Source organism: Oncorhynchus clarkii, chromosome 24 (genome assembly GCF_045791955.1).
Source record: "Oncorhynchus clarkii lewisi isolate Uvic-CL-2024 chromosome 24, UVic_Ocla_1.0, whole genome shotgun sequence".
NCBI classification, from domain to species: Eukaryota; Metazoa; Chordata; class Actinopteri; order Salmoniformes; family Salmonidae; genus Oncorhynchus; species Oncorhynchus clarkii.
In genome coordinates, this window is record NC_092170.1 from 39,103,003 (window position 1) to 39,116,391 (window position 13,389).

At 42.3% G+C, this 13,389-nt stretch overlaps 1 protein-coding gene across 1 annotated transcript in view; it reads left to right on the top strand.

Moving 5' to 3' along the window:
* Positions 1 to 5,599, top strand: part of LOC139382991 (acetyl-coenzyme A transporter 1-like) — a 29,429-nt gene extending 23,830 nt beyond the window's left edge. Inside the window, exons 8-9 of the mRNA XM_071127278.1 lie at positions 3,754 to 3,969; positions 4,112 to 5,599. Of these exons, the coding sequence (XP_070983379.1) occupies positions 3,754 to 3,969; positions 4,112 to 4,279 (384 nt within the window). The 3' untranslated portion in view covers positions 4,280 to 5,599. The remainder of the gene's footprint in view (positions 1 to 3,753; positions 3,970 to 4,111) is intronic.
* The last annotated feature ends 7,790 nt before the right edge of the window (positions 5,600 to 13,389 follow it).

Consider the following 13,389-nt stretch of genomic DNA (forward strand, 5'->3'; position numbering starts at 1 on the left):
TCCATCTCTGTTGTCTCTACTACACTATAGTACTGCATCAGGTATCACTGTTCACACTATCTATCCATCTCGGTTGTCTCTACTACACTATAGTACTGCATCAGGTAATACTGTTCACACTATCTATCCATCTCTGTTGTCTCTACTACACTATAGTACTGTTGTCTCTCTACTACACTATAGTACTGCATCAGGTATCACTGTTCACACTATCTATCCATCTCGGTTGTCTCTACTACACTATAGTACTGTTGTCTCTCTACTACACTATAGTACTGCATCAGGTATCACTGTTCACACTATCTATCCATCTCTGTTGTCTCTACTACTACACTATAGTACTGCATCAGGTATCACTGTTCACACTATCTATCCATCTCTGTTGTCTCTCTACTACACTATAGTACTGCATCAGGTAATACTGTTCACACTATCTATCCATCTCTGTTGTCTCTACTACACTATAGTACTGTTGTCTCTCTACTACACTATAGTACTGCATCAGGTATCACTGTTCACACTATCTATCCATCTCTGTTGTCTCTACTACACTATAGTACTGTTGTCTCTCTACTACACTATAGTACTGCATCAGGTAATACTGTTCACACTATCTATCCATCTCTGTTGTCTCTACTACACTATAGTACTGCATCAGGTAACACTGTTCACACTATCTATCCATCTCTGTTGTCTCTCTACTACACTATAGTACTGCATCAGGTAATACTGTTCACAATATCTATCCATCTCTGTTGTCTCTACTACACTATAGTACTGTTGTCTCTCTACTACACTATAGTACTGCATCAGGTATCACTGTTCACACTATCTATCCATCTCGGTTGTCTCTACCACACTATAGTACTGCATCAGGTAATACTGTTCACACTATCTATCCATCTCTGTTGTCTCTACTACACTATAGTACTGCATCAGGTATCACTGTTCACACTATCTATCCATCTCTGTTGTCTCTACTACACTATAGTACTGCATCAGGTATCACTGTTCACACTATCTATCCATCTCTGTTGTCTCTACTAAACTATAGTACTGTTGTCTCTCTACTACACTATAGTACTGCATCAGGTATCACTGTTCACACTATCTATCCATCTCGGTTGTCTCTACTACACTATAGTACTGCATCAGGTATCACTGTTCACACTATCTATCCATCTCTGTTGTATCTACTACACTATAGTACTGTTGTCTCTCTACTACACTATAGTACTGCATCAGGTATCACTGTTCACACTATCTGTCCATCTCTGTTGTCTCTACTACACTATAGTACTGTTGTCTCTCTACTACACTATAGTACTGCATCAGGTAATACTGTTCACACTATCTATCCTTCTCTGTTGTCTCTACTACACTATAGTACTGCATCAGGTATCACTGTTCACACTATCTATCCATCTCAGTTGTCTCTACTACACTATAGTACTGCATCAGGTAACACTGTTCACACTATCTATCCATCTCTGTTGTCTCTCTACTACACTATAGTACTGCATCAGGTAACACTGTTCACACTATCTATCCATCTCTGTTGTCTCTACTACACTATAGTACTGCATCAGGTAATACTGTTCACACTATCTATCCATCTCTGTTGTCTCTACTACACTATAGTACTGCATCAGGTAATACTGTTCACACTATCTATCCATCTCTGTTGTCTCTACTACACTATAGTACTGCATCAGGTATCACTGTTCACACTATCTATCCATCTCTGTTGTCTCTACTACACTATAGTACTGTTGTCTCTCTACTACACTATAGTACTGCATCAGGTAATACTGTTCACACTATCTATCCTTCTCTGTTGTCTCTACTACACTATAGTACTGTTGTCTCTCTACTACACTATAGTACTGCATCAGGTAACACTGTTCACACTATCTATCCATCTCGGTTGTCTCTCTACTACACTATAGTACTGTTGTCTCTCTACTACACTATAGTACTGCATCAGGTAATACTGTTCACACTATCTATCCATCTCTGTTGTCTCTACTACACTATAGTACTGTTGTCTCTCTACTACACTATAGTACTGTTGTCTCTCTACTACACTATAGTACTGCATCAGGTATCACTGTTCACACTATCTATCCATCTCGGTTGTCTCTACTACACTATAGTACTGCATCAGGTATCACTGTTCACACTATCTATCCATCTCTGTTGTCTCTACTACACTATAGTACTGTTGTCTCTCTACTACACTATAGTACTGCATCAGGTATCACTGTTCACACTATCTATCCATCTCGGTTGTCTCTACTACACTATAGTACTGCATCAGGTATCACTGTTCACACTATCTATCCATCTCTGTTGTCTCTACTACTACACTATAGTACTGCATCAGGTATCACTGTTCACACTATCTATCCATCTCTGTTGTCTCTCTACTACACTATAGTACTGCATCAGGTATCACTGTTCACACTATCTATCCATCTCTGTTGTCTCTCTACTACACTATAGTACTGCATCAGGTAATACTGTTCACACTATCTATCCATCTCTGTTGTCTCTACTACACTATAGTACTGTTGTCTCTCTACTACACTATAGTACTGCATCAGGTATCACTGTTCACACTATCTATCCATCTCTGTTGTCTCTACTACACTATAGTACTGTTGTCTCTCTACTACACTATAGTACTGCATCAGGTATCACTGTTCACACTATCTATCCATCTCTGTTGTCTCTCTACTACACTATAGTACTGCATCAGGTATCACTGTTCACACTATCTATCCATCTCTGTTGTCTCTCTACTACACTATAGTACTGCATCAGGTATCACTGTTCACACTATCTATCCATCTCTGTTGTCTCTACTACTACACTATAGTACTGCATCAGGTAATACTGTTCACACTATCTATCCATCTCTGTTGTCTCTACTACACTATAGTACTGTTGTCTCTCTACTACACTATAGTACTGCATCAGGTATCACTGTTCACACTATCTATCCATCTCTGTTGTCTCTCTACTACACTATAGTACTGCATCAGGTAATACTGTTCACACTATCTATCCATCTCTGTTGTCTCTACTACTACACTATAGTACTGCATCAGGTATCACTGTTCACACTATCTATCCATCTCTGTTGTCTCTACTACACTATAGTACTGTTGTCTCTCTACTACACTATAGTACTGCATCAGGTATCACTGTTCACACTATCTATCCATCTCGGTTGTCTCTACTACACTATATTACTGTTGTCTCTACTACACTATAGTCCTGTTCAGCTACACACTGTTCACACTATCCATCTCTGTTGTCTCTACTACCATTTCTCTTCTCTTCTCTCTCTCCCTCCCTCCCTTTCTCTGCTCTCTCTCCCCCTTCCTTTCTCTGCTCTCTCTCTCTCTCTCTCTCCCCCTTCCTTTTTCTTCTCTCTCTCCCTCCCTCCCTTTCTCTGCTCTCTCTCTCTCCCCCTCCATTTCTCTGCTCTCTCTCTCTCCCTCCCTTTCTCTGCTCTCTCTCTCCCCCTCCATTTCTCTGCTCTCTCTCCCTCCCTTTCTCTGCTCTCTCTCTCCCTCCCCTTCTCTTCTCTCTCTCTCCCTCCCTCCCGTTCTCTGCTCTCTCCCTCACTCCCTCCCTACCCCTGCCTTTCTCTCCTGCTCTTCAATGTGAAATAAGGCCACTATATAACCGCTTGATCCAGCTTGGGACACCACCCACTCCTGCCTTTCCCCTCCTTACCCACAGGTGGCGCTGTACAGCATGTATGTGGCCTGTATGGCTTTCCATGCTAAAGTGAGTGACCCAGTGATCGGTGGGACCTACATGACCCTGCTGAACACGGTCACCAACCTAGGGGGAAATTGGCCCTCCACCCTGGCACTGTGGATGGTTGACCCACTCACCTCTAAGGAGTGCCAGGGAGCCGCCGGACAGAGCTGTGGCTCCTCAGAGGAGGCTGGGGTATGTGAGAGAGAGAATTACCTGACAATTATATCTCATTTATAATGTCGTAGTTCATTGAATAGCTATGATGTGAATTATTTTTTGGGTAACACTTGTGTTAAACGTGTCTCTTTCTGTCTCCCTCTCCTCCCCGCTACAGCTGTGTGTAAAGGAGGGCGGTGTGTGTGTGACGTCGTTGGATGGCTACTATGTGGAGTCGGTGGTGTGTGTGTTGATAGGACTAACGTGGTGGGTGTGGCTAGGGAAGAGGATGAGAAGGCTACAGGACCAGAGCCCCGCAGCTTGGAGGTGCAGGATCGGCCAATGACAACGTTCACCCAGCTCCTGACCTGCACAACCCCTTTCCTGACTCCAGCAAGGCCAATCGCCAGACAGCTACAGTCTGATATAAACGCTTCCTCTCTTATCTTTTCCTCTCGCTCACTTTCAGTTGGTCTATGTTGGTCTTTCTCTGTCCCTCACTGTCCCTCTCAGTCCCTCTCTCACCCTTCTCTGATGACTCTTATCAGTCTCCATTCTTCCCAACCTTCTCTGATGACTCTTATCAGTCTCCATTCTTCCCAACCTTCTCTGATGACTCTTATCAGTCTCCATTCTTCCCAACCTTCTCTTTCTCTGTCCCTCACAGTCCCTCTCAGTCCCTCTCTCACTCTTCTCTGATGACTCTTATCAGTCTCCATTCTTCCCAACCTTCTCTGATGACTCTTATCAGTCTCCATTCTTCCCAACCTTCTCTGATGACTCTTATCAGTCTCCATTCTTCCCAACCTTCTCTGATGACTTATCCGTCTCCCTTCTCTTTCTCTGCCCGGTGTGTGTACATTGTCGTTCAGCACTTATTTCTTTGAAATACCCTGTAGCTGTGGTCTGGCTACCACATGACTATGGACCATAACAGTCAATAACAACAGTCCACTTCCTGCTTGTACCATCCACGTCTTCACCAGGACTTCTGCCCCTTCAACTACTTTATGTCCCATTGGAAAGAAAACTAAGAAAGAACTATTGTTCTTGCTAGGGAATATTTACAGTAGACATTTACTCTGGGAAATCGCTGATCCTTCTTCTCGTACCACATTCTCGGTATCTTAAACTATTTCATTAGACTTGTCACTTGTCATAATGTGTGCCTTTGCTAGGTTCTTCAGACTGTCATTATAAAGTTGGATGACATTTGAAAAGACTTTAATCAATGGTCATCAAAAAGCACACCCACATTAAATGTTGAGATGTCGGCCTGCTTGATTAACAGGTCGAATGTGTCTGTAGCATGTAGTCAGAAATGCCAACTGTATTGTTGACGGGAATCCATAGCCCCTTCGACAGAAATGCCTAAACTATAACAGTACTGTTTTAATAGATGTCTGTCACTTTGGGAATTACAACAGTATTTTTCTCTAAACCAGCAATGAGAGGTCAGAGGTTGTGTGAAAGGGACCAGTCAGGTCCGGATCTGGGATCACTTATAATGGTTCTGTTTGGATTGTGTGATAGAAATGATCATTTTTCTGTGTATTTGTTGAAATGAACAATAGTTATTTTTATTTTGGGGCGGGGGGTCTCTGCTGTGTTCCACATCAGGCTGCACAAAAAAACAACATTTACATTGATCCATGTGTGGAAACCTGATCATTCAGCTTCTCTGTTTCTCCCTTCATTTCTGTCCCTAACCACAGGTCCAAATTCAGATGTGGCTCAGTTTCTAAATGTGAAAGTCAGGGTTGGGGGGGGTAAAATGAGATGATCCTAAATCAGGTGTTTCTCCTTTGTGGGGGACAACAACAACAAAAAACTGCACACTGAGTTTCCTCACGGATGCAAAGCCTTCATACTGTAAGTGAGTTTCCTCACCGATGTAAAGCCTTCATACTGTAAGTGAGTTTCCTCACCGATGTAAAGCCTTCATACTGTAAGTGAGTTTCCTCACCGATGCAAAGCCTTCATACTGTAAGTGAGTTTCCTCACCGATGTAAAGCCTTCATACTGTAAGTGAGTTTCCTCACCGATGCAAAGCCTTCATACTGTAAGTGAGTTTCCTCACCGATGCAAAGCCTTCATACTGTAAGTGAGTTTCTTCACCGATGTAAAGCCTTCATACTGTAAGTGAGTTTCCTCACCGATGCAAAGCCTTCATACTGTAAGTGAGTTTCCTCACCGATGTAAAGCCTTCATACTGTAAGTGAGTTTCCTCACCGATGTAAAGCCTTCATACTGTAAGTGAGTTTCCTCACCGATGCAAAGCCTTCATACTGTAAGTGAGTTTCTTCACCGATGTAAAGCCTTCATACTGTAAGTGAGTTTCCACACGGATGTAAAGCCTTCATACTGTAAGTGAGTTTCCACACCGATGTAAAGCCTTCATACTGTAAGTGAGTTTCCTCACCGATGTAAAGCCTTCATACTGTAAGTGAGTTTCCACACCGATGCAAAGCCTTCATACTGTAAGTGAGTTTCCTCACCGATGCAAAGCCTTCATACTGTAAGTGAGTTTCCACACGGATGCAAAGCCTTCATACTGTAAGTGAGTTTCCACACGGATGTAAAGCCTTCATACTGTAAGTGAGTTTCCTCACCGATGCAAAGCCTTCATACTGTAAGTGAGTTTCCTCACCGATGCAAAGCCTTCATACTGTAAGTGAGTTTCCTCACCGATGCAAAGCCTTCATACTGTAAGTGAGTTTCCACACGGATGCAAAGCCTTCATACTGTAAGTGAGTTTCCTCACCGATGTAAAGCCTTCATACTGTAAGTGAGTTTCCACACGGATGTAAAGCCTTCATACTGTAAGTGAGTTTCCACACCGATGTAAAGCCTTCATACTGTAAGTGAGTTTCCTCACCGATGTAAAGCCTTCATACTGTAAGTGAGTTTCCTCACCGATGTAAAGCCTTCATACTGTAAGTGAGTTTCCACACGGATGTAAAGCCTTCATACTGTAAGTGAGTTTCCTCACCGATGCAAAGCCTTCATACTGTAAGTGAGTTTCCTCACCGATGTAAAGCCTTCATACTGTAAGTGAGTTTCCTCACCGATGCAAAGCCTTCATACTGTAAGTGAGTTTCCACACGGATGTAAAGCCTTCATACTGTAAGTGAGTTTCCTCACCGATGTAAAGCCTTCATACTGTAAGTGAGTTTCCACACGGATGTAAAGCCTTCATACTGTAAGTGAGTTTCCACACGGATGTAAAGCCTTCATACTGTAAGTGAGTTTCCACACCGATGCAAAGCCTTCATACTGTAAGTGAGTTTCCACACCGATGCAAAGCCTTCATACTGTAAGTGAGTTTCCACACGGATGTAAAGCCTTCATACTGTAAGTGAGTTTCCACACCGATGCAAAGCCTTCATACTGTAAGTGAGTTTCCACACCGATGCAAAGCCTTCATACTGTAAGTGAGTTTCCTCACCGATGTAAAGCCTTCATACTGTAAGTGAGTTTCCTCACCGATGCAAAGCCTTCATACTGTAAGTGAGTTTCCACACGGATGTAAAGCCTTCATACTGTAAGTGAGTTTCCTCACCGATGTAAAGCCTTCATACTGTAAGTGAGTTTCCTCACCGATGTAAAGCCTTCATACTGTAAGTGAGTTTCCACACCGATGCAAAGCCTTCATACTGTAAGTGAGTTTCCTCACCGATGCAAAGCCTTCATACTGTAAGTGAGTTTCCTCACCGATGCAAAGCCTTCATACTGTAAGTGAGTTTCCTCACCGATGCAAAGCCTTCATACTGTAAGTGAGTTTCCACACCGATGCAAAGCCTTCATACTGTAAGTGAGTTTCCTCACCGATGCAAAGCCTTCATACTGTAAGTGAGTTTCCTCACCGATGCAAAGCCTTCATACTGTAAGTGAGTTTCCTCACCGATGCAAAGCCTTCATACTGTAAGTGAGTTTCCTCACCGATGCAAAGCCTTCATACTGTAAGTGAGTTTCCACACGGATGTAAAGCCTTCATACTGTAAGTGAGTTTCCTCACCGATGCAAAGCCTTCATACTGTAAGTGAGTTTCCACACGGATGTAAAGCCTTCATACTGTAAGTGAGTTTCCACACGGATGTAAAGCCTTCATACTGTAAGTGAGTTTCCTCACCGATGCAAAGCCTTCATACTGTAAGTGAGTTTCCTCACCGATGTAAAGCCTTCATACTGTAAGTGAGTTTCTTCACCGATGCAAAGCCTTCATACTGTAAGTGAGTTTCCACACGGATGTAAAGCCTTCATACTGTAAGTGAGTTTCCTCACCGATGCAAAGCCTTCATACTGTAAGTGAGTTTCCTCACCGATGTAAAGCCTTCATACTGTAAGTGAGTTTCTTCACCGATGCAAAGCCTTCATACTGTAAGTGAGTTTCCTCACCGATGTAAAGCCTTCATACTGTAAGTGAGTTTCCACACCGATGCAAAGCCTTCATACTGTAAGTGAGTTTCCACACCGATGTAAAGCCTTCATACTGTAAGTGAGTTTCCTCACCGATGCAAAGCCTTCATACTGTAAGTGAGTTTCCTCACCGATGCAAAGCCTTCATACTGTAAGTGAGTTTCCTCACCGATGCAAAGCCTTCATACTGTAAGTGAGTTTCCTCACCGATGTAAAGCCTTCATACTGTAAGTGAGTTTCCTCACCGATGCAAAGCCTTCATACTGTAAGTGAGTTTCCACACGGATGTAAAGCCTTCATACTGTAAGTGAGTTTCCTCACCGATGTAAAGCCTTCATACTGTAAGTGAGTTTCCTCACCGATGCAAAGCCTTCATACTGTAAGTGAGTTTCCTCACCGATGCAAAGCCTTCATACTGTAAGTGAGTTTCCACACGGATGTAAAGCCTTCATACTGTAAGTGAGTTTCCACACGGATGTAAAGCCTTCATACTGTAAGTGAGTTTCCTCACCGATGCAAAGCCTTCATACTGTAAGTGAGTTTCCTCACCGATGTAAAGCCTTCATACTGTAAGTGAGTTTCTTCACCGATGCAAAGCCTTCATACTGTAAGTGAGTTTCCACACGGATGTAAAGCCTTCATACTGTAAGTGAGTTTCCTCACCGATGCAAAGCCTTCATACTGTAAGTGAGTTTCCTCACCGATGTAAAGCCTTCATACTGTAAGTGAGTTTCTTCACCGATGCAAAGCCTTCATACTGTAAGTGAGTTTCCTCACCGATGTAAAGCCTTCATACTGTAAGTGAGTTTCCACACCGATGCAAAGCCTTCATACTGTAAGTGAGTTTCCACACCGATGTAAAGCCTTCATACTGTAAGTGAGTTTCCTCACCGATGCAAAGCCTTCATACTGTAAGTGAGTTTCCTCACCGATGCAAAGCCTTCATACTGTAAGTGAGTTTCCTCACCGATGCAAAGCCTTCATACTGTAAGTGAGTTTCCTCACCGATGTAAAGCCTTCATACTGTAAGTGAGTTTCCTCACCGATGCAAAGCCTTCATACTGTAAGTGAGTTTCCTCACCGATGCAAAGCCTTCATACTGTAAGTGAGTTTCCACACGGATGCAAAGCCTTCATACTGTAAGTGAGTTTCCTCACCGATGCAAAGCCTTCATACTGTAAGTGAGTTTCCTCACCGATGTAAAGCCTTCATACTGTAAGTGAGTTTCCTCACCGATGCAAAGCCTTCATACTGTAAGTGAGTTTCCACACCGATGCAAAGCCTTCATACTGTAAGTGAGTTTCCTCACCGATGTAAAGCCTTCATACTGTAAGTGAGTTTCCACACCGATGCAAAGCCTTCATACTGTAAGTGAGTTTCCACACGGATGTAAAGCCTTCATACTGTAAGTGAGTTTCCTCACCGATGCAAAGCCTTCATACTGTAAGTGAGTTTCCTCACCGATGCAAAGCCTTCATACTGTAAGTGAGTTTCCACACGGATGTAAAGCCTTCATACTGTAAGTGAGTTTCCACACGGATGCAAAGCCTTCATACTGTAAGTGAGTTTCCTCACCGATGCAAAGCCTTCATACTGTAAGTGAGTTTCCTCACCGATGCAAAGCCTTCATACTGTAAGTGAGTTTCCTCACCGATGCAAAGCCTTCATACTGTAAGTGAGTTTCCTCACCGATGCAAAGCCTTCATACTGTAAGTGAGTTTCCACACCGATGCAAAGCCTTCATACTGTAAGTGAGTTTCCACACGGATGTAAAGCCTTCATACTGTAAGTGAGTTTCCACACGGATGTAAAGCCTTCATACTGTAAGTGAGTTTCCACACGGATGTAAAGCCTTCATACTGTAAGTGAGTTTCCTCACCGATGCAAAGCCTTCATACTGTAAGTGAGTTTCCACACCGATGCAAAGCCTTCATACTGTAAGTGAGTTTCCACACGGATGTAAAGCCTTCATACTGTAAGTGAGTTTCCTCACCGATGCAAAGCCTTCATACTGTAAGTGAGTTTCCTCACCGATGCAAAGCCTTCATACTGTAAGTGAGTTTCCACACGGATGTAAAGCCTTCATACTGTAAGTGAGTTTCCACACGGATGTAAAGCCTTCATACTGTAAGTGAGTTTCCTCACCGATGCAAAGCCTTCATACTGTAAGTGAGTTTCCACACCGATGCAAAGCCTTCATACTGTAAGTGAGTTTCCTCACCGATGCAAAGCCTTCATACTGTAAGTGAGTTTCCACACCGATGCAAAGCCTTCATACTGTAAGTGAGTTTCCACACCGATGCAAAGCCTTCATACTGTAAGTGAGTTTCCACACCGATGCAAAGCCTTCATACTGTAAGTGAGTTTCCTCACCGATGCAAAGCCTTCATACTGTAAGTGAGTTTCCACACCGATGCAAAGCCTTCATACTGTAAGTGAGTTTCTTCACCGATGCAAAGCCTTCATACTGTAAGTGAGTTTCCACACCGATGCAAAGCCTTCATACTGTAAGTGAGTTTCCTCACCGATGCAAAGCCTTCATACTGTAAGTGAGTTTCCACACCGATGCAAAGCCTTCATACTGTAAGTGAGTTTCCACACGGATGTAAAGCCTTCATACTGTAAGTGAGTTTCCTCACCGATGCAAAGCCTTCATACTGTAAGTGAGTTTCCACACCGATGCAAAGCCTTCATACTGTAAGTGAGTTTCCTCACCGATGCAAAGCCTTCATACTGTAAGTGAGTTTCCACACCGATGCAAAGCCTTCATACTGTAAGTGAGTTTCCACACCGATGCAAAGCCTTCATACTGTAAGTGAGTTTCCTCACCGATGCAAAGCCTTCATACTGTAAGTGAGTTTCCTCACCGATGCAAAGCCTTCATACTGTAAGTGAGTTTCCACACGGATGTAAAGCCTTCATACTGTAAGTGAGTTTCCTCACCGATGCAAAGCCTTCATACTGTAAGTGAGTTTCTTCACCGATGTAAAGCCTTCATACTGTAAGTGAGTTTCCACACGGATGTAAAGCCTTCATACTGTAAGTGAGTTTCCTCACCGATGCAAAGCCTTCATACTGTAAGTGAGTTTCCACACGGATGTAAAGCCTTCATACTGTAAGTGAGTTTCCTCACCGATGCAAAGCCTTCATACTGTAAGTGAGTTTCCACACGGATGTAAAGCCTTCATACTGTAAGTGAGTTTCCTCACCGATGCAAAGCCTTCATACTGTAAGTGAGTTTCCACACGGATGTAAAGCCTTCATACTGTAAGTGAGTTTCCTCACCGATGCAAAGCCTTCATACTGTAAGTGAGTTTCCTCACCGATGCAAAGCCTTCATACTGTAAGTGAGTTTCCACACGGATGTAAAGCCTTCATACTGTAAGTGAGTTTCCACACGGATGTAAAGCCTTCATACTGTAAGTGAGTTTCCACACCGATGCAAAGCCTTCATACTGTAAGTGAGTTTCCACACCGATGCAAAGCCTTCATACTGTAAGTGAGTTTCCTCACCGATGCAAAGCCTTCATACTGTAAGTGAGTTTCCTCACCGATGCAAAGCCTTCATACTGTAAGTGAGTTTCCACACGGATGTAAAGCCTTCATACTGTAAGTGAGTTTCCTCACCGATGCAAAGCCTTCATACTGTAAGTGAGTTTCTTCACCGATGTAAAGCCTTCATACTGTAAGTGAGTTTCCACACGGATGTAAAGCCTTCATACTGTAAGTGAGTTTCCTCACCGATGCAAAGCCTTCATACTGTAAGTGAGTTTCCACACGGATGTAAAGCCTTCATACTGTAAGTGAGTTTCCTCACCGATGCAAAGCCTTCATACTGTAAGTGAGTTTCCACACGGATGTAAAGCCTTCATACTGTAAGTGAGTTTCCTCACCGATGCAAAGCCTTCATACTGTAAGTGAGTTTCCTCACCGATGCAAAGCCTTCATACTGTAAGTGAGTTTCCACACGGATGTAAAGCCTTCATACTGTAAGTGAGTTTCCACACGGATGTAAAGCCTTCATACTGTAAGTGAGTTTCCACACGGATGTAAAGCCTTCATACTGTGAGACTTTTGTTATCCTTGAACATATATTTTTTTAATTTTCTGTTTATTTTACAACTTGTGATAGTGATGCTGCTGTTTGTACATGGTCTGTGCCAGTACTATTTACAGTTATTTTAATATGACCTATACAACTATACAAGACCAGCATTCACTTACATAAGGAAATGTATGTATACAGTCAGGTCCATAAATATATTAAAAAAAAGTGCTGTAATTCCTACACTGTTCAACTCATTTGGATGTAAATACCTTCAAATTACAGCTAAAAGTCTGCATTTTCAGCTCATATTCATGATTTAATTTAAACCCCAATATGCTGTGGTTAAACAGCTAAAATAATAATAACTTTGTTAATGTTCAAATATTTATGGACCTTGACTGCAGCTATGATTTGTTTGATTTACTAAATATTTAAATTAAATTAATATTAACTTCTTTTTTCTTCTTAATTTCAGTTTGTACATTATTTTCCAAGATTACCGCAAGAGAGGGGTTTTTTAAAAGATTGTTCAGCTATTGACTTTCACATGGAATACAAATCATTTGTGATGGGTTGCTGAAAAAAAAATATTTGATACCCAACACACAAGAAAAGCTGGTTTTAAACAACCTGCTTTGGTGTTGGAGTTGTCCTTACCCTCTCTGAGGCCAGTGTTCACGTGACCCCTTTTAAGTTTGAAAAAAATCAGACATTACAGGGTGACCGTACCAGAGTTTGGGGTTCAATTCCATTGAAATTCCAGTCAGTTTGGGAAGTACACTAAAATTGCAATCCATTTCTCTTCAGTAGTTCAACGAGGAACATTTGGAATTGACATTTGCTTTACTTTCTAAATCGGTAGGATTTTCTACGGAATGGACCCCAACTCTGTACCCTATGGGACTTGTACACATGCTATGCTGTAGTATGGTCTGAGAAACTTTTGTACCAACATTCCCAAGATATATATGGAAAATATTGAATACGTG